Consider the following 21726-nt stretch of genomic DNA (forward strand, 5'->3'; position numbering starts at 1 on the left):
CAGGTTCAGTTTTCCAGACACTTCTAAACATTTCTCAGAATATACTACCAGCAAAATGGTGGGAAGGAATGTCTCCTGGGGACCCCCACTCGGGAGTTTGGGTGGCCAGCTTCAAACCAGAGCAGCCTCTCTTGCTCAGCTTTATTGGGGCAGAGGCTGGGACCCTACCTGCTCTCCATACTCAGATCCCTTTAGCCCCCATCCATGACCTGGGGTGGAAGGAGGGTTGTTCTGCCCTTTTTATTTAGAGTCCCTTTGCTCAATCAGTCATTGACTTCCAGGAAAATTTCTTAGGAGACCAAAAAGGACAAATCGTGTATTTCAGTCTGTGTGATAAGCTGGCCTTTGCATGGCTCACCCAGTGCAGGGCCCTTTCTGCCCAGATGGCTGCAGTAGTTTCCAAGTCTGTTTGTATCTGCTGTGGTTCCCTGCAATATCACCACCTCCCCGCCAAAACCCACAGAGGCCAACACAACCCTTCACCCCTTCACAACCTTGGCCTCTCAGGCCCTTGCCTCTGTGCCTGCCCCTGGCCTCCCTAACCTGGCCTCCCTAACCTGGCCTCACTAACCCGGCCTCCCTAACCTGGCCTCCCCAACCTGGCCTCCCCAACCTGGCCTCCCTAACCCGGCCTCCTTAACCCGGCCTCCCTAACCTGGCCTCCCCAACCTGGCCTCCCCCCCAACCCGGCCTCCCTAACCCGGCCTCCCTAACCCGGCCTCCCTAACCTGGCCTCCCTAACCTGGCCTCCTTTTAGGTGCTTGAATGCAGTCTGCTGCCTCCTGCCCCACCGCTTTTGCAAGTGCAGTTTCTGCTGCCCGGAAGGCTCCTTCTTGCTTTACCTCCTTCCCTCCAACCACCTTGAGATACCAGCTTGGGGATCGGGGTCGTCCTCAGGGATGCCCACCCGCTGCCAACCCTAGGCAGAGTCCAGAGTCCTGCTCTCATTCTTCAGGGAAACTTCCTTGGTTGGACTGTAGAGACGTCACGTGACGTGGGTCAACTGGACTTAAGTTCAGGGAGGGGGTGGGTGGGGGTGGGGTGGAAGGGGCATCCAGGGTCCATAGCAGATATCCTCTCAAAGTGGAAGCTTTTTAATGACAGTTATTGAGCACTCACTGTTTGCAGGCGTGGGGCTAATTAACCCTCACAACCACCCTGAAAGGGAGGGGCTTTTATTGTCTTCATTGTACAGAGGAGGAGATGGAGGACAGCTGACTTGTGCACGGTAACTAAAAGGTTGTCAAGGTCACAAAAACTTCCAAGGAGGAGGGCGAAAGCAAAACCATAGAGAGGGCTGTCAGATGGAGGTGCCTTTTCCAAACAGCAAGTCACCCGCCCTCCCATCTAGTGCTTGACAGAGTGCATTAGCATGGCTAGCACCGCACTCTACACGTTCTTCTGCATCTGCTTCCCATGTGTGTAATTAATCTTGGAGCATCTTCCCACGTCAGTACAGAGAGATGGTCCTCTTGCTCATTACCTACTCCAATATCTTTTCTGGGAGAGAACGATTGGAAACAACCCAAATGCCCTTGTAAGGGCAAATACAAATAAAAACATTCCTTTCTGGTGCCAAAAAGGGAAAGAGACCTCCCCACTCCCTTTTCTTGAGCATTTACTTTAGAAAACATAAATTCTTTCTCTGCTCCTTTTTGCATGTATGCGAGGCTTTAAAAAAAGCTGAATGAGCCTCTTGCCAGTTTTACCACACAAGGGAACCCTCTGTTTGCAATGTAAATATCAGGAAGCCACACCCCTATCACCCAGTCTCCGGAGTGTAGGAGCTTAACTCAGGGTTTGGCTCCAAGTTGCAAAGCCACCTCCTTTCATAAAGATATGAGTTCTTCTTTCCTGTGGCTAAGGACAGTTAGCTAACACAGAGAGCCACCCCAATCACTAGCTGAGTTCAGAATGACAAACGGTGTTATCTACTTCTCTTACTTGAGGTTATCATTTGAGAACCTGGATGTAATAGGTTGTGTCTACTGGACTATATAGAAGGGTAGAGTTTCTTTCCGCCTGTGCAATCTCTTTAGCAGACAGTCTGTGATGTGCACCACAGTCAGGTTGAACATATATTCAATAGTCAAACTATTTTCTTTCTTTTCTACTTTTGTGGAGAGGTTTTTGGAGTTGGTGGGAGATTTAGTGTTTAATTTTGTCTCCAACACCTTCAAATGTCTTTCTACAGAGGGCTGGTTGAACAAATCTGGCACCTCCACACAGTGGAATACTATGCAGTCACGACAAAGAACAAGAAGGCTCTCTGCATTTTCACTGCTGCTTGAAAGTGCTAAGTACACAGCAGTTTACTACTTTGTATGTAAAAAGGCTCTATGTTTGAATTTGCTTACATTTGCATAATCTCTGGAAGAGTAAACAGGGAACAAATAAAAGTTCTCATGTATGTGTTAAGGGGAACTGGGCAGAGGGGGGAGTGGACAGGGATGGAATTTTTTTGCTGAACATCATTTTATATTTTCTGAGTTTTGAAACATGTGACTGTATTATCTATTCAAAATGAAAAAGGGTGGTGAAGAGCAAACAAAACAAACCTCTAAAGAAAAGAAGTTCCAGGACCAGACATTCTCTAAGCCCTTGATTCTGTTTATTTCTGAGCTCAGCCTTGACCTTAGAACCAACTGAAAGCTGATTATATTGAAACTTTGTTTTTGGTGTTCATGCTGGACTTTTTCTTGGAAGGCTGACCTTAGTGTAAAAGCAGGGAATGTCTTTATTTAAAAAAAGAAAAAAAGTAAAACCAAAAAACTATCAGGTAGCTAACATACTCTTCCCCACTCTCCTCCTCCCCCCAGTTCAGAGGACTGCCTCCCAGTTCAGTGTCGGCCGGTGAATGGGGTGGGGGGATTCACGTTCAGAGTCTTGCTGTGGCCCCTCCGCCCCAATCCTCCCTCTGCCTCTTAGGAGGTCACTTAATCTCCAAGGAGTGGGCCTTCCTGGGTCAGCAGGGGTGACAGGAAGGGGTGCATGGGGTGCAATCCATACTGGGGATTGGGAAGCCAAGGTGTCTGAGATTCCACCGTTAGCCATCTGTCTTCTAGAAGCTTCTCTGAGACGATGGTGGGGGGGAAAAGGATATGGGGAAGGGGTCATCTCTCAACGCCTCTGGCCACTTCTAGGCTTTGTAGATTGTCACTCCTGTTATTACTGTTGGGCATCAGATCAGGATGTGCTGGGTGCTTCTGCATTTTATCCCTGTGCCAAACCTATGAAGTAGGTGTTATTTATTATAATCCCCATTTTATGGATGGAGAAACAGAGGGATAGAGCAATCAAGTGACTTCTCCAAGGTCACATAGCTTATAATGGGCAGCTCAAACTCCCAGCTCTTCTGCTTCTAACATCCTCCAGCTGGGTGCTGCAAATCGGTTAGAAGCTCTGCCTCCTAGCTCCCTACCACCGGCTCTGCGACCTTGGGCACACGCCTTGCTTCGAGGGGGTCCCAGTTTCCGGGTGTTAGTAATGGGGGCGGGGCCTTATGGTGGACCACGCCACTTCAGTTGGCCTAGGTGGAGCACTGCAGGCTGCAGAAGTCAGCGGATGAGAAGAGCCTCAACACGTTGACCAGTGGGAACATGATAAGCGCTCCGAGGAGCGAGCCCAGCTGCACCGCCGCCCCGCACCACAAGAGGGCGCTGCGGCTACGGTCACGCAGGATCACGCCCAGCATCACCTTGACATAGCTCAGACAGCCAATGAACAGCACCCACGAAGCCACCTGCAGGGATTGGTTGGGAGAGACTCAGCAGTGAAGGTAACTTTGGGGCGAGCCCCAGGGTCGAAGGGCGATTCTAGGGTGACCGAACAGGGCTAAGGGGACCCCATGGATTAACCTCTAAGTTCAAGGAGAGCTTTTTGGGGGTGACTCTGCTGGACTAATGGGGCCCCCTGAGTTGACCTCCCCAAGGACAAAGGGGAGCCCAATAGCTTTTCTGTCTCATGATCAAGTCAAGGGCAACTAAGAGAAGGCCACGCTGATATACACATAGTGGAAAGAGTGTGGCACTCAGGGGAGAAGCTGGACTGTCACCTTGGACCAGCCAGCTCACCTTCTTAAGCCTCTATTTCCAAATAAGAAGCATCCCTCCCCCGCCCCCCAACCTTGGGCTTCCTGAGTGAGTAACCACAAAGACTTTGGTCACGAGAAGGGGCTATACTCTCGACCTCCCAGGCCTTGGCTAGCTGGGGGGTGGGAGGCGGACAGCTCCACAGGCCAGATACTTACGATGAGGACTTCTCCACCCCAGTGGCCCTGCATGAGGGGGCAGGGGCTCATCACGGCCATGGCCATGTTGTAGGCCCCAAAGCCGGTCCCGAGCACTGTAAGGACCCCCAGGAATGGCAGAGACCTAGGACAGAGCAGGGGGTGGGACGTGAATGGAGGAGGTGAGTAGCCTGACCTCTGCCCCTACTCCCCCACCCTGCCCCAGCCCCAGGGGGCCACATGGAGTGGTCAGCATCTCCAGGCTTAGAGGTTAGACCCATGTGGAAACTTCCAGGCTACCCAGTTCAAGTGGGTCAGCGAGGTTCCTGGGGTCAAGGCTGGGCTAAGTCATCCTGAGTGTTAACAGTAGGGCCCAGCATCCCAGCAGGAAAAACAGAACAGACTCTAGTGCTACATGAGCCTGGTTCAAATCCCAGTTCCACCTGCAGGACTGGTCCCTAAGCCTCAGTTTCCTCACCTGCATAATGAGTCTTGTGGGGCTGGGGAGCAGAGTGTGCAGGGCCTGGCCCTGGCTGTGGGCCCACCTGGTACCATCTGCTGCCATTTCCTCCTGTGATACTCCCCAGCCCAGCCAGGAAGCTGCGCTGATGAGTGGGAGGCTTGGATCATGTCGCTGGCACTGCAGGGTGTGCTGTGCGACCTCGGGTGACCCTTCTCCCTCCAGCCTCAGCTACCTTGTCTACAACGTGAGGTTTGCATGATCTGGGGGTCCTGGTGGCTGGCTTAGATGCACTACACTGGTGGCCTTCCATGTAGGCCCTCAGTCTGACCACTGAGGACACCATCCTTCATTTGAGGCCTTTTCCCTGGGGTCTCCCTGGCCACATTCTTCAGAACACTGACAGGTATGCACCCCTAGGTGAGAGTGGAGGGGCTGCCCTGCCTCTAAGGACTCATTCTGCTCCAAGATTCTTGAATTCTGGGACTCTCAGACTGTATTTCTAACATTCGGGCATCTCAGCGTCCACAGGTCTGTGGCCTCTGGTCCCGCTCCTTCAGAAATCTCCAGCTTCCCTCCACAGTTTTTAAACCTCAAGGGAGAAAAATCAGCTTTCTGGCAAAGTGACATCTTCTGTCCAGCTCTCCTGTCCTCATTACTCCTCCTTCCCGGGCTGAGGGGTGGGGTTGGGCAGGGCTGAGAGGCTGTGAGGCCAGGCAGGGCAGAGGAACACGTGGGAGGCAGGGAGACCTAAAGTTTCATGACCCCAAGGTGGGTGTTTCTCCTGTGCAGATCCGAAGTCCCTACATCAGAACCACTTAGGGTGCTTATTAAAATTTGAAATTGGGACTTCCCTGATGGCACAGTGGTTAAGAATCTGCCTGCCCATGCAGGGGACACGGGTTCGAGCCCTGGTCTGGGTAGATTCCACATGCCGCGGAGGAAGCAAGCCCGTGCGCCACAACTACTGAGCCTGCGCTCTAGAGCCCTCGAGACACAACTACTGAAGCCCGCACGCCTAGAGCCCGTGCTCCGCAACAAGAGAAGCCACCGCAACGAGAAGTCCGCGCACACCACAACGATGAGCAGCCCCCACTTCGCCGCAACTAGAGAAAGCCCGCGTGCAGCAACGAAGACCCAACACAGCCATAAATAAATAAATATTTATATTTAAAAAAATTGAAATCTAGGCTGGCTCAATCTGCATTTTATCAATTTGCCCAGCCATTCTTCTAGAACTGCAGCTGTAAGGGAGCCGGCATGGGCCGGAGGCAGGAGGGCAGGGCTGAAATCCTGGGAATTAGACCCCGGCAGACCCTTTCTCCAAGCCTCAGCGTTTCCATTTGTAAATGGGAACCTCACTTCCTGCTTGCTCCTCCGCATGGGCCAATGGTGGTGATGGTGGACCTGACATGAGCCACTGCTCTAAAAGCTTTACCAAATTAGCTCGTCTTATGCTCCCAGCAACCTAGGAAGAAGATCTATTATTATCCCCATTTTCTAGATTCCTGAGGCACAGGGAGGTGGAGTGACTTGTCCAGTATCACAAAGCTAGTAAGTGGCAGAGCCGGGATTTGAACCCAAGCAGTTGAGCCCCAGAGACCATATTCTTAACCACTACACATCCAGCCTGATAGGTGGGTGTGGGATTCTGGGTTCTGACATGAAGTGTGCCCCCAACCAGAGTTCCCCAGGGCCAGGTGGGGGTAGACCTGTTAGGCAGAAACATGGAGAGGAAGCAGGCGAGAGGGTTGGCCATGGAGCTGAGGGTGGCGGACAGGTGGTAGGCCACAGGCCCATAGGACAGGCAGGAGTAGGTCTGCACGGAGGGTAGCACGCCGTTCGTGAGTGCGTTCACAAAGGCCACCAGGATGTAGATGAAGGTCAGGTGGGCCAGGTGCTGGGGGGCTGTCTTCTCCTCCAGAGGCTCCTGGCCCTTGCCGCTGTCCTCCGGGCCTGGGGGGCTCATGTCCTTCCCTTCCTGCGGCCGGATGGAGTGGAGGGTGACCTGAGAGCTGAGGAGGTCTTCTATGGAAGCTTCCCAGCGCCTGGGTTGACGCTGGAGCAAAAAGAAAGCAACGAGGCAGGAGGCCATCATGAAGGAGAGCAGGAGGAAGAAGACCAAGGGCGAGAAGTTGGCGGGGAGGTAGTGGCTTTCCAGATGGCCCACGGAGGGCGCCGTCCTAGCGAGCTCAGACACCGACGCCCTGCCAGCTCCCTGGGAAAGACAAAACAAGGGTCAGCCGGATCCCTGGGTGATGTCGGGAAACAGGTAACAACAAAATTAATGGCGACAATACAGGCACACCTTGCTTAATTGTGCTTCACTTTGTTACACTTCGTGGATATTGCATTTTGTGTGTGTGTGTATACAAACTGAAGTTCTGTGGCAACCCTACATTGAGCAAGTCTCTTGGTGCCATTTTCCCAACAGCATTTGTTCATTTTGTATCTCTGGGTCACATTTTGGTAATTCTCGAAATATTTCAAACCCTCCACTAACCAAAAGATTATGACTTGCTGAAGGCTCAGATGATGGTTAGCATTTTTTAGTAATAAAGTATTTTTTAATTAAGGTATGTACATTGTTGTTTTAGACGTTAATGCTTTGGACCCTTCATAGACTACATATAGTGTAAACATAACTTTTATATGCACTGGGAAACCAAAAAAAATTTGTGTGACTCTCTTTATTGCAATATTGGTTTATTGCAGTGGTCTGGAACCAAACCCTCAATTATCTCCAAGGTCTGCCTGTATACAATAATATTAGGCATTATTATTAATAAGTAAGTGATGGATAATAAATGCTCACACTGACTGATTGCTCACTGGGCAGCAGCACTGTGCCTGTAGCAGCTCGTGTGCGCCTTCTGACGGACCCGTGCAGTGGGGTCCATTACCCCTGGTTTTAGAGGGCACAGAGGTGTCAGGACGGTTTGTCTTACCTAAGTAAGGGAGTATGTGGCGAAGCCAGTGCACTTGGTTCTTTCTGACCCGGAAGCTACAGCTTTCCCCACTTACTGCCCTCCAGGGCTGGTAACCACAGATATACATGCTCAGAGGAGGGGCTGGCTGGAGACAGGAGAGCAGCCCCACCCAAAGGCGCCCTGTGGCGACTTTTTTCCAAGACATATCATGCATCTAGACTTATGTATGTGAAATTTCAAAAAATTTAAATGTTATCAACTAATTCAAACTGTCGAAAAAGAAAAATGCTTTCAGGCTATGGTGGCCCGGGCCACTGGTTTGCAAACATGGCTGTGCTGCGGTGGTTTGGATAGTGTTAGATGTATATATTGTCCAATATCCAGTGAGGAAGTTTGATGTTGTAACATCACGAGGTATTGAAGCAACGTCTAAAGTCTATGGTTCTCAGCCCTGGCTGTACATTAGCGACGCCTGGGGAATTTTGAATACATACAAGTTTACAATCCTTTATCTGCAATTCTGAAATCCAGAAAGCTCTAAAAGCCAGAATTTTTCTGTGACTCAGTTGACAGCAACACTTGAGCCGGATATGAGTCTGTTTACAGCCTTCATCTGCCTACTGGGCATAAATGCCCTGGGCTGTGGGCAGCGGGGGTTACTGTGCTGCACTGCTGAGTCACAGGCCCTGTCCCAGACTTGGGGTAAGTGTGTTCTAAAATCGGAAACTCCAGATTCCAAAACACTTCTGACCCCAAGGATTTCAGAGATGGGGGTGAGGGGTTGCCCGCTGGTATGTCTCAGCAGCTCCCCCAGGTGACCTAAAGTGCTGCCAGGTCAAGAACACTGGTCTACCCAACATCTAGGAAACGCCTGCCCTCCGTATGATCTTGCTTATGACCAAGAACAGAGCTGCAACAGCTCTGGGTAATGCCAGGTACCTGTGGGCTGTCCACGTTCCTGGTGGTCTCAGGGATCGGGGTGGTGTCTGATGTCTCAGTGATGTTGACACAGGTGGTGAGACCCGAGCCCTGGGCAAGAGCCACCAGGGCAGGCAGGAGGCCGCTGAGTCCTTCACCCACAAAGAAGGTGGTGAGGTAGTGGGTGGGCAGCCTGCTCATGAAGGGCAGGAAGGTGACGGAGGAGGTGCAGTCCACCAGGGCCAGGAAGAAGGTGAGGACCAGGAAGGCGATGCTGTGGTGGCTGCCCAGCACCCAGGAGGTGACATTCCAGAGGAAGGCGAAGAGGGTGCAGGCGACGGTGCCCACCCCCAGCACAGTGAAGACAACAGGCACCTCAGAAAGGCAGCCGGGCTGGAAGTGGTGGAGCAGGGTGACCAGCAGGGGGCCGACGTTGGCCAGCTGGATGATTACTGTGAGGTAGGAGGGCAGGTACCAGCCCTCGGGCAGCTCAGTTACCAGCAGGGGCAGCTCTACCCAGAGCCCGTTGATGGCCACCCAGGAGCCCATCCCGAAGGTACAGACCAGCAGGTGTATCAGGAAGGCCATGGTGACGTCTTCCCTGGGCCGGAGGCTGCAGCCTCCACACATCAGCCTGCAGTGTTTGATGGAGAAAAGTACTAGGTGAGCAATGTCAGGTTCACCATCTAGCAAACGACCGTGCTTCTGGGCCCTCCCCGTGAACAAGGTGGCTTTTTATTAGCAGAAAACATGGACAAATTCCTTTATAAGTAAGCTTCCAGTGGGGAAGGCTTTCCTAATCATGACTTGTAAATCCAGAAACTACAAAAGAAAAATTTGATACTTTCAACTGCATAAATCTTAGAACACGCAAAAGCAAGCAACCAAACAAAACAGCCTCTGCAAAAAATGCCAAAATTACCAACAACAAGATCAAAAGACAGATGACAACCTGGGTGAAAATACTGCAATGTAAATCACAGACAGAAGATTTATCTTCCTAATATGTAAAGAGTTTTTATAGATTAAGAACAAAAAGACCCAATAGAGAAGTAGACAAAGGATATGAACAGTTCAGAGGAAAAAGTACAAATAAGTCTTAGACATATGAAAAGATTACCTTCATTCACCATGGGAAATGTCAATTAACAATGACTCCAAGGTGCCATTTCGCACTGTGAGATTGTCCCAAAGCCAATGTTTACCTGCCCTGGACAAAATGATGTATGTACGAGGTTATTATTTCTTGCGGCCTTGTTGGTAATGGCAAAATATGGGAGACAACCTCCCTGCTACCCACAGAAGAGGGGCTAGTGGAAGGGATGGCTGTCTCTTGGAATGGCACACATCTGTTACAAGGAGAGGGATGCAGGAGAGCTCACTGGCTGATAGGATAACGACAGGCCTCGAGGCCGAGCTGATAAGTGAACAACATCAAGGTAGGTAGACAGGAGAAAAGGAGTTAGAATATGTTCTCTTTGCTTGTATTTGCACAAAGCAGCCCTTGAAGGACACACAGAACCTGCTGGGATGTTCAGCACCTCGGTATAGATCTTTTTATATAATTTTGATTTGTGAACCAGGTAAACATACTATCTGGGGACTTCCCTGGCAGTCCAGTGGTAAAGAATCCATCTTCCAACGCAGGGGACGTGGGTTCGATCCCTGGTTGGGGGACTAAGATCCCACATGCCGTGGGGCAATTAAGCTCACGCGCTGCAACTACCGAGCCCGCACACCTCAACTAGAGACAGAAAACCTGCACGCCACAACTAGAGAGAAGCCTACATGCTGCAACGAAGAGGCTGCGTGCCGCAAAAAGATCCCGCATGCTGCAACGAAGATGCTGCATCCCACGATGAAGACCCGATGCAGCCAAAACAAAAAAATAAAATAAATATTTTAGAAAGTCAGGATTATTGTCAAAAAACCATTAAAAAAAACATACTATCTGTTACAAAAATAAGGTTATCTGATATAAAATTGCAGGCTGGAGTTTTTCTCCTCGATTTATAGAGCTCCCTCTCTGGACAGGCCCTGGGAGACTGCCTGAATGTAGCCCCCCTGGAACCATTCTGTGATCTGTTTACCACCTTCCCAGTTACCTGTGTCATACCACCTGGGCAGTTACCCTCAGTCTAAGGAAAAATATTGGAGAGGCTTTGTCAACTGAAAAAAAAAAAAAAATCAGCACCGTACAACATAAGGGCGGTGAGTTTCAGTTTTTATTCAGGGGTCTTACTGAGGACTATAGCCTCAGATAGCTCTGAGGAACTGCTCGGGAGAGGTAGGGGAGGAGCCAGGATATGTAGGAATTTCTTGGCTGGGAAATACATGTAGTCATGCATACATCTTGGTAAAAGATTACTGCTAATCACGCACACACAAACACACACAAACCCAGAGAGCTCAAGTTAATGATTTTAGTGTTTTTCTATGTAAGGGAAGATGCAAGATTTCTGGGTCATTGAAATTCTTCCTTAGATCTGCATCTTAACTGTCTAGGGGCTGTATATCCAAAACAGAATGCTTCGTGCTGTTTTTCCATCCTGAATTCCCCCCAGGGAGCCCTGTCGGTGGTCAACTTCTGTGGGTTGCAACTAGATCCTTGTAGAGCTGGAATGTCAGACAACATTCTTTGTTTACAGCTTTGAGTGAGACTCTGGAGCCAGCTGCCTGGACTTGAACACAGCTCTGCCTCTTAACTAACTGGATGATTTTGGACAACTGAGTTTGCCTCTCTGCCTCATTTCCCCCCTCTGTAAATAGAGGGCAATGATAGTATCGACCTCATGGTTTGTCATGAGATGCAACGTGTTAATGAGTATGTGTCGTCTCAGTGCCTGCCGCACAGAAAACGCTCACTAAGGGTTAGCTGTTATTGCTATGGTGCAACGCCAGGTTTGGTGACAGTTATTTTTTTTTTCTAATTTGCATGGAAATTAACATATGACTATTAAAATTAATAAAGGAAAAAAAGTTCCCCATGAGGTACCACCTGAAATACTGGTGGCACATGCACCATTTTGGAAAGAGATGTTGATTGGGCCGATCACCTCCTTTTACCGATGGGAAAAGGGGTAGGGTCTGCAGGGCTGTAGGGGCTCTGCTGAGGCTGCTGATGGGATTTGGAGCGGGTCCCCTGCAGCACTTGGCTCCCCTACCTCTCTTCGTGACGCTAATCTCGGTTCTGCTCAATTCACATGGTCAGCCTTTAATTCCTTGTCTCTCTTCTAGAACCCGCAGGGGCAGCCCTGTGGCTACGCGCCACCCAGGAAGCTCCTCTCCAGGTTCCCACATACAGAACTGACTCTCCAGTTCCAGACTCCTTTCCTCCTTCCTCCTTGGAAGGAACCCAATCCTCGGGCTGCCACCTCTTCCACTCTGGGAGGCAGAATGCGGAATGCAGCCCGACTTGCTTTCAGTCCCACTTCACCACCTCCTGTCTGGGGGCCTTAGGTGAGTCACTAAGCTCCATTTCCTCACCTGCGAAGCTGGCGCACTAACAGCCCAGGACAGGCCTGGTTCTGGGCATGCCCAGAGGACCCATGGAGAGAGAGCAAAATTCTGCCTTCGCCTGTGCAGTGTTCCTTGCCTGGGGCGCCATCCCCCTCCCGTCCATATCCCAGATTTCTGCAGGACCCTACCCCCCAGGAAACCTCATCTGGCTGCCCAGCCCTGGGACCCAGCACCCCCCATTTAGGGTTTTCCTGGTGTGGGTGTATGCTGGTACATTTCCCGGGGAGACTGAAGCCCCTGGAGGGCAGGGGCTGCTTTGGAACCTGGCTTTTTTTTTTTTTTTTTTTTTTTTGCGGTACGCGGGCCTCTCACTGTTGTGGCCTCTCCCGTTGCGGAGCACAGGCTCCGGACGGACGCGCAGGCTCAGCGGCCATGGCTCACGGGCCCAGCCGCTCTGCGGCATGTGGGATCTTCCTGGATCGGGGCACGAACCCGTGTCCCCTGCATCGGCAGGCGGACTCTCAACCACTGCGCCACCAGGGAAGCCCTGGAATCTGGCATTTTGACGGCAGAAGAGCCTTTACAGATGACCTAGCTCCGGATTTGTAAACTGGTAACTCACTGGCCGCAGGAGAGCAGCAGATGTATTATTCTGATGTGTGGCATGTTGTAAATAATTAGTTACTGAAATCCACAAGTCAGGAAGGAGGTGGCATACAAAACTCAGGATTTCTGGCTTCTTGGGAATATTCTGGAAGACCACACCAGGACAATGTGCCCACATGGCAACAATCACCCTTGGCCCTCTGTAACTTAGGGCACCTGCCTGGGCCTCTCCAGGCCCGTTAGACACTGCAACCCCTGATCAAGCCTAGCCCTTATTTCTGAGAGCAAGATGTGGCTTGCCCAGGATCCCCCACTAGTCGGGGGCAAAGTGGGGGCTGGGATCCAACCTTGGGCCTCTCAGTCCTGGACTCCGGGCACTGACTCCAGCCACCTGGAGGCAGAGGCCTGGGCTCAAATTGCAGCTTCAACCCTGCGCAAACAACTTAACCTCTGCTATCTGATTCCTCTTGTGCAAAATGGGAGGGTCCCAGTACCAACATCAGAATTGTTAGGACCATGAACTTGCAAAACGCTAGCATGATGCCTGACACATAGTAAGTGCTCAATAAACGTGAATGATCATGATTACGATTTCAGCAAACATGTCAATTGCATTTAAAAACACACAATTTTCCTGAACACACTTCTAGATACCACAACACACATAATTCCTGATGGCAAAATTTTGTCATCACTTCCCCCTAAACAATCAACCAGGGATTATTAGGCACCTACTTTGTTCCCAGTGCTGTGAGGGATGCAAGCAGAAAAGCCACAAGGGGCTATGCCCAGAGAAAAGTGTGAGGAAGAGGTGTGTGGGCTGCAGGACCCAGATGCATCATGGGCCAAAGCAGGCAGAGTTGCAGATAGAGGGGAGGGTGCAGTGGCTGGGACTGGATGGAAAGGCACGGTTTCCCACCTGCTGGGAAAACTAGTAGAGTAGTCTTGTTCAGGCTTCAGAGGCAGAAGTAGGCCTCTGACTTACTTGTGACCCTGCCTGGACTGCTGCTGCGTGTGGGTTTACACACTTAACAATTGTTACTAACTAGTCAAGCAGCACTTACCATAAGAAAGGGAGTGGGTCTTGGAATTTCTTGAGCCCTGGGGACCTGGCCAGTCCCCTGTGGTCTGGAAAATCTTGTGACTCACACGGTGAAAGAAACAGCATTGTTACAACTGAACCAGAGCTGCATTTTTGCGCGCAAACAGATGATATCAGTTTGCTGCCTGGAATTATAAACGGAAGCCCCCAGAACTACAATTTGAAGTCTCATCCGTGGGGTGGACGCACTGCCCGGGGACCCTTCCCAACTGGGACTTCAGATTGCTGTTACTCGGGACTTCCCAGCTGCTGTTTGAATCTGGATGAAGGTGTTGGCCCAATCTGGTGATGTGTACTCGGTTATATCTCTCTAATACTTTTATTCATCCCCTTCTAATGACTGTATATTGAAATTATGTTAAATAATCTTCTATTAAAGAAATTAATTAAATCTGTTCAGTTGTGTGAGACGAGTGGTTATTTTGCCAGCGAATCCACCGAACCTTGAAACTGAAAGCAGGCTTTCGGCGATACACCACACTACCTTGGCCAAGGCAGGTAACTCAATGGCTGCAAAACAGGGGCTATCCCGCCCTGGAGGATCAGTGGACTAGAGGAGGGAGAGAACATTTTTCAAAAGCCAGCAATTCATTGCAGCTTCTCAGCTGCCCAAAGTACTGTCCAAGTAGACCCAGAAATAGGTGCTGCCTGCCCACTCCCACCTGAGACCAGGATCTGGTATAAAGCAGGCAGAATCCCACTGGAAAAAAGCTGACCCACGTCAGTTAAGGTAGAGTTCTGCCTAGGACTGGTGAAACAATACACAAGGAAAGAAAAGGTAGAGCATTGTATGATATTCCAAGGCTGAGGCTACTAGCTGCTTCCCACTGGCCACTCTTCCTTCTTCCTTAGTTATTACTGAGACCAGGTTTTTGGTTGGGCAAATGGCCACTGAGCTAAAGGACTACATTTCCCAGCTTCCCTTGTAGCTGGACATGACCATCCAATCAAGACCAGGCCAATGAAGTTGGAAGCGACTATGGAAGTCTCCTTAAAGGGAGTGTGCCCTTCTGTTCTTCCTTATCCTGCTGTCTAGAATTCAGATGTGACAGCCAGAATGCCAGCAGCCATTTTGCACAATGGGAGATGACATGGGGGCTAGATGGAGACTAGACGCCCTCAGGACTTTGTGGCCCAGAACTGTCACACCAGCCCTGTTCTGTCTGCCGTGGGACCATTTTGCTTGTTTAATGTTGTTAAGGTATAAACAAGCTTCTATCTTGCTTAAGCCACTCTTATTTTATAAATAGCAAAGCACTGGCTAAGTGTACAGAGATATATGTTCAAGGATGTATATTGACCAGTGATAGTGAAATGGAGCAGGACCCTACGGTCCTTGCCCCCATGTCCTCAGCCTGCCTTTGGTCTGTGGAAAAACTTTAGCCAAAGAATAAGTTTAATCAGAGAAGTGAGAAAATGCAGAAACAAAGGAAAACAGTCCAACAAAACTAAATAATGATAGTTTAGTCATTAAGCATAGTCAAGGACCTTTAGTTCCTTCTCAAAGGGCTATAGATAATATTCTGAGCCATATTCTACGAGCAGTCTTATAGATAGTGAAACCCCCGCCAGGTGGAGAAGTTAACTGCATGATGATCAGGATGTAGCCGTGACATAAGCTGCCACAATTCCGAGAACTGGCCTCAAGAAATGGAAACAAACCAACCCTGGAACTAAAGATTAATTGTACTTAATCAGGATGACACTGGTCAGACCACTGATGATCAATTTCAAGGTGACTGTCAGAGCTGACTATGCTGTTTCTGCATGTAACCCCCTCCCTCTGTCTGTAAAAGCTCGTTTCCCCTGATTGTCAGGGCAGTGGGGGGGATGTCGGCCTTTGGACAGGCATCTGCCTGCCACCCCCACCACCCCGGTTGCTGGCATCCAAAATAAAGCAAACTTTCTTTTCCACTAACCTTGCCTCTTTATTGGCTTTTGAGCTGCGAGCAGCTGGACCCCACTTCTGGTTACAATAGTAGCCAAAAACTAATGAGTACATTTATCTCATTTACTATCAAAGCCCCACCTCAGAAACTCAGGTCCTGCTACAACTAGGATCTGATCAAAAACCCAAATCAAACAAAATTAGTTGTTGAGACATACCTTAAAGAGATACCAAAAGGAAAAGGTTAGGAGTAAATGTGGGGGCAAAGGTCTTCCAGAAAAATGCAGGGTGCGGGGAGAGGGAGAGGTAGCTCTCAATATGGAATTTGATGGCAAAAGTCAAAAGTAGGAACTGAGACCCAGAGTCATTTCATTTTGAACAAGACAAATGCATAATGGAGTCAAAACAGTAGTGAATATCTATATTCTGAATAACATTCTCCAGAAGCCTCAGAAATGCTGGGAGAAAAGGACAGAAGCACAGTAAATGGTGGGGTTTTGACCCATTGTTCCAGGCCTTGAGAGCAGAAGAAGGTAAAAAATAAACAAGGATATAGAAGAGGCAATAAACGATATGCCAATAAATGATATGCTATGCAATAAGTGATATGACAGGCATATGCCTATGTCTATTAAGGAATAAGTAAATAATTAAAGGGAGGAAGCGAATTTGCAGAAGATGGTTACCTTTTATCACTTGAACAGCTATTCAACTATGAGGTCACAAGGTGGCCAGTTACACATTTACAAATATGTAGTTTTCCTGAATAGAACCAGTTAGAAAATAAGACTTCTATTGGGTAGTCATTTAGGAAAAATAAATAAAGCTGGACCTCTTTCTTATCTCTTACTCAGCCCCCACCCCCGCCAAAAAAAATCAATTTTAGCTGATCAAATGTTTAAATATTTTTAAATTAAAAAAAAATCATAAAAATACCCCAAAGAACATATAGGCAGAGGGAACAGCTTGTGCAAAGGTCCTGGGGCAGGAATGAACCTAGGCCAGTGTGGCTGGAACAGTGGGCTTAATGGGGAGAAGAGGGCAGACAGGGGAGATAAGGAACCTGAATTTCATTTATGTGCAATGGGTCCCATGCACTGAGAGCCTAAATCCCCATAGCCCACAGAGCTTTCTCTGGGTCCTTAGGAAGGTGCCACCACAGCTGCGAGGGAACTGATTTGACTCTGCAAGTCTCTGTTTCTTCAACTGGAAAAAAGTCACAGTGGTGTATGGTCCAGCATGACCCATCTCCTTTATGGTTCCCCTGCCTTGGCTTACTCCCAGCCAGCCACACCAAGTGCCATGTGCTCCTGGACCCCGGCGACACAGCCATCAATGGCAGTGGATGGGGGATATCGTAGGCAGAGGGACTTGCCTGTGCAGAGGCCTCGTTTCTTCAGAGATCTAAGGAGTGGCTCAGAGTGTGTTGGGGATATTGTTTAAAGGTGCACATCTCTGTTATCTGTTTTTTCTACAGTGACCTTGCAGTTCTCGTTCATTCATTTATCCAGTATTTGTTGGATACTTGGTGTGTGCTGGACACAATCTCTGCTCTCAGGAAAGTGTGGGAAGAAACAGTCACTAAGCAAAGTAGGAACACAGAGCAAGTCAGCTGGTGATAGGGCTGTGGAGGGAAGAAGCTGGCGGGGGGAGCAGGCAATAGGGAAGGGTGGCTGCAATCGTAAATGGGGTTGTCAGAGGGAACTTGAAGGAAGCCTGGGAGTGAGCCGTGTCAGGGGAAAGAGTGGTGGTGGGGAGGGCGCAGCAATTGCAAAGGCCCTGGGGCGGGGCCTCACCTGTCTTGTCCCAGCCAGAAACAGGTATTGGTGTTGGAAGAACAGCCAGGAGGCCAGCGTGGCTACAGCAATTCCCGTGGGGAGGAATGGGCAGGTCATGTAGGGCCCTGTAGGCAAGAGTCTGGGGGTTTTCTCTAAGCTAAAATCTCCATTGCTGGACAGAGGTGGGCCCAGCTCTAATTTCGTTTTTAACAGAATCATGCTGGCTGTTGTGAGGAGAATAATGGGGGGCCAGGGTGGAAGCAGGAGTGAAACTTGTTAACCCATTAGGAAGCTGGTGCAGTTCTCCAGGCAGAAAAGATTAAAACAATAACAGTAACAACAACTACAACAATGCCTGCTATTTCTTGCTGCTTGTCTTGCAGGCCTGGCGCTAAGCACTTCACACACACTATCCATCAAATCCTCTCAACAATCCTGGGACAAGCATTATAATTGTCTCCATTTAAGAGATGAGGAAACTGAGGCTCAGAGAGGGAAAGTCATTTGCCTGAGGTCACACAGCTGGTCATCTGGGAGCTGAGGTTTGAGCCCAGGCATATCTGACTGTGGACCCAGCCCTCTTAACCAGCCTGAGCAGGGCCCTGTGGGTGAGGGGGTTAGGAAGCTGCTGCAGGGGCCAAGCTGAGCAGGATCCCTTTCCACTCACCTCCAGTCTCCCCAGCACTTGGGTTGGGAAAGGGAGAAATGGGGTTCCGGCCCTGGAGAACCTGGGAGAGACTCCAAGACATACCTGTTTCCCGGGCCCCTTCAGTGACTGTGGGAGACCAGAAACCTAAGGCTTTGAGTGAGACACTTGAGATGCTCCCACAACAGATGGGCAAACACAGGGAAGCCAGAAGGACAGCCTCAGGCAAAGGTGTCTCTTCCCTTCACATTCTTGCATGGAGAGCTGAGTCCCAGGCCCAAGGGAGTGAAGGGAGTAGAAGGTGAGGGGCCAGCGCACCCTCAATGTGTGGGCTGGGCCATCTCCTCCCCCACCAGGCAGGAAGGGCCTTGTCCAGCCTTGCCCATCAGAGCCCGAACCTCCAACCCTGCATTCTGTCCTGCTCTTTGCTTTCTTCCTTTACAGCATCACTGGGCATCAGCTTGGGGACGGGAGTTTATCTGTGTCTATCTGTCGAGTGCTGCTCTCTCCCACGTGAGCCCGGCCCTGTCCTCTCTCCCAGTGTCCAGATGGCCACTTGGTTTGCTAAGGGCTGGGCCACCTGATCGAGCCTGCCTCAACCATGTGTGCTAAGTCGGCCAGGACAGCCCGGGCAGTGCCAGGTGACGGCATGGGCACTGGCCACACACTGCTCCCAGACAAGGGTCTGAGTCAATGTTGTCCCAGGTTCCAGACTCCTAGTAAGACTAGAGGGGTGGGGATGTGGTCCAGGCAGGAGCAAGATGGCTCTGAGTGGATGCAACAGGGAGACAGAGAGGGGCAAAAACAAAAAACCTAGAAGAAGAGATGGAGAGATAAAGACAGAGACTGAGACACAGAGAGACACAAAGAACCAAAAGCTAGAAGCAGAAATGGGCAGGAAGACAGAGGCACAGAGGCACAGAGGCACAAAGGCAGGGCAAAAGGAGGGGCTGAGATGAACAGGAGGTAGAAGCAGAGGGGAGAGGCTGTGTGTGCTGGAGGCCCGGCCCAGGTAAGCCACCGCCCTCATGGCTCACATCCACGTGTATCAAGAGGGCTTCACCTCTCCTCGCCATAAGCTTGGCATTACCCTGGGCCGCATCCCATCTCAATGTTCCCATCTCACAGATGTGGGGAAACTAGGCCCAGAGAGGAAGCAGTGCTTGCCCACACCTTGTCCAACCCCTGGTCAACCAGGCCTGTGCTCACTTGGCTGTGCACCCTCAAGCCAGCTGCTCACCTTCTCTGGGTCTCTGTGTCTCCAAAGGGTCTGAGGATGCCCAGGCTTTTAGAGCTTGGCTGCCAGGGAGGAAGCAAGGAGATAACGGGAGCCCAGCCAGCCAGTGGGGACTGTGAGTTCCCTTTCTCCCTCTCGCCTCTCCCAGGCCCTGGAAGGGCTTCAGGCCTCCCAAGGGGCTGAACTTGGCTGGGTTTCTCTCCCTTCAGTGCCCATCCCAACCCTCGGTCTCCGTGCCAGGCTGGTGAGATTCCGGCCCCCACCTGGTAGCAACAGCTGTCCCAATGGTGTGGAGGTGCAGCCGGGTAGAGGTCGGGGGGGCGCAGTCTTTTGGCCTGGGGAGGAGGGGTCTGGAGTCCACCCAGCCGGCTCAGGGTGCCCCAACTCCAGCCAGACCTGCGGGCCAGCGGAGGAGGAGACCCTTCTTCCCCGCTAACCCTCGGCCTCCAACCCAGCAGCTGAAATTTCCTTTCCCCACGGCCAGGGGAAAGGCCATGGGCCACCTGCTGTCCCCAGACTAGACTGTCCCCTGGTACTTGCAGCTGTGCACTTACAGGCCTGAGTCGCCCGGCTCGGCTGGCTTACCTGCTGGTCCTGTTCCCAAGTGGCTCTGCATGGGAGGGGCCAGAGGCAGCCGGTTAGTATTAACCTGTCCCCGCCCCAAGGAGGGGGAAAGGCGGGGGCAGGGTGGGCGAGGCTCACCGAGAGCCTAACCGTGTGTCTGAATCAGCCCAAGCAGCCCAATCCAGAGGATCCTGAGGATTCAACTTAAAAATAAAGGGCTCATTACTCAGCGCTTTAACCCCTAGAAGACAAAAGAGCTGCCCAGGCATTGGCTCCGGCCCCACCTTCGGGCCACCGTAATTCCCTTCGTGCAGGAATGGCGCCCCCTGGAGCAGAAACTCTTGGTTCAAATAGTGGTGCTTAAATAAGTCACTTGGAAAGTGGGGATAATAATAATGCCCTCCTTGTGGAGCAGAAGTCAAAACAGCCAGTGTGTGCTGAGCGGACTCTGTGCCAGGCCCTGAGCTTGATGTGCATTAATACATTTAATCTACCACAGGCTTTTTTAAAAAAATTATTTATTTATTTTTGGCTGCGGTGGGTCTTCGTTGCTGCACGTGAGCTTTCTATAGTTGCGGTGCGTGGGCTTCTCATTGCGGTGGCTTCTCTTGTTGTGCAGCACAGGCTCTAGGCGCGCAGGCTTCAGTAGTTGTGGCTCGCAGGCTCAGTAGTTGTGGCTCGCAGGCTCTAGAGCGCAGGCTCAGTAGTTGTGGCCCATGGGCTTAGTTGCTCCGCGGCATATGGGATCTTCCCAGACCAGGGCTCGAACCTGTGTCTCCTGCATTGGCAGGAGGATTCTTAACCACTGCGCCACCAGGGAAGCCCTACCACAGGCTTTTGGGGAGATACAACTACTATCCCCATTTTACGAATGAGGAACCAGAGGCCCAGAGAAGTCAAGAGTCTGGCAGAGCTAGTCTCTGATATCCACTGACAAATACTACTCTGCCAAATAGTAATAGTTCATATCCAATTAAATCTGTCAATAATCCTAGGCAGGTGCTACTTTTATTCCCTACTTTGTAGATGGGGAAACTGAGGCTCAAAGAGGTTAAGTGACTCCCTCAAGGTGCTATAGCCGGTAAGTGCAGGTCAGGATTCAAACCCAGACTCAAACTTGTGCCCACACGGTGTGAAATGAATCTCACAGGGCCTGGCTCTCTGTGTGTTGAGGTCTACAAATCTGGCTTGCTTTTTGTCTTATTCTCTGAGACAGTCATTTACTTGATAAGCAATCACTCCCCTGGCAAATGCTTGGGGTGAGAGGTAAGCAGACCCCAGGGGAGGAGACCGGGCCCCTCTCTCAGCTGGCAGGGGCTCAGGAAGTGATGAACCCAACACTTTGGGTCGTAGGGACACAAGAATTTGCTCGTCCTCTACCAGGATGCAGCCGTGAGGCTGCTGCCCCCCCAAATCTCTTCTTCCCAGTGATGCCCCCTCCCGACTCTCAGGAAGTTCTGCCTAAGGTGTGACCCACATCCATCTCACGGGTGCTCCTATATCATTTTTATTTTTAACTTAAAAATGTATCTTTGGGGAATTCCCTGGCGGTCCAGTGGTTAGGGCTCTGAGCTTCCATTGCAGGGGGTGCGTGTCGATCCCTGGTTGGGGAACTAAGATCCCGCATGCCAGTGGCGTGGCAAAAAAAAAAAAAATCTATATCTATCTATCTTATCTATATATCTTTATTGTCAACCTTCAAAGACTCCCCTGTTTCTCACCAAATGAAGAGAAATGCCCAAGCCTCGCATTTACATCCTTTCTCAGCTGGGACCAATAAATCTTGACAACTTTATCACTTCCTCTTTCTTATATGTAGCCTTTGCTACTTACAACCAGAACTGCTCACAATTCTCTGTGCTGACAGTACTTTTAAGCCACCAAAATTTCCGTACTGATCCTTCTATTAG

General features: G+C 50.5%; 1 protein-coding gene across 1 annotated transcript; it reads right to left on the reverse strand.

Annotated features, from left to right (window-relative positions):
- Positions 1 to 3529: 3529 nt before the first annotated feature.
- Positions 3530 to 19122, reverse strand: SLC52A3 (solute carrier family 52 member 3). The gene is made up of 5 exons (XM_060078800.1): positions 19106 to 19122; positions 8558 to 9170; positions 6401 to 6906; positions 4250 to 4373; positions 3530 to 3742 (listed from the first exon to the last, which is right to left on the reverse strand). The coding sequence occupies exons 1-5, from the start codon at positions 19120 to 19122 to the stop codon at positions 3530 to 3532; spliced, it is 1473 nt and encodes a 490-aa protein (XP_059934783.1).
- Between the last annotated feature and the right edge of the window lie 2604 nt (positions 19123 to 21726).

Source organism: Mesoplodon densirostris, chromosome 16 (assembly GCF_025265405.1).
Source record: "Mesoplodon densirostris isolate mMesDen1 chromosome 16, mMesDen1 primary haplotype, whole genome shotgun sequence".
NCBI classification, from domain to species: Eukaryota; Metazoa; Chordata; class Mammalia; order Artiodactyla; family Ziphiidae; genus Mesoplodon; species Mesoplodon densirostris.

Excerpts from the sequence above, each read along its gene's own strand:
- SLC52A3 (XM_060078800.1), bottom strand. Across the intron at positions 6,907-8,557 it reads GGAACGTGGACAGCCCACAG|GGAGCTGGCAGGGCGTCGGT; the intron begins GTACCTGGCATT and ends TGTCTTTCCCAG. Across the intron at positions 4,374-6,400 it reads TCCATGTTTCTGCCTAACAG|GTCTCTGCCATTCCTGGGGG; the intron begins GTCTACCCCCAC and ends GCTCTGTCCTAG.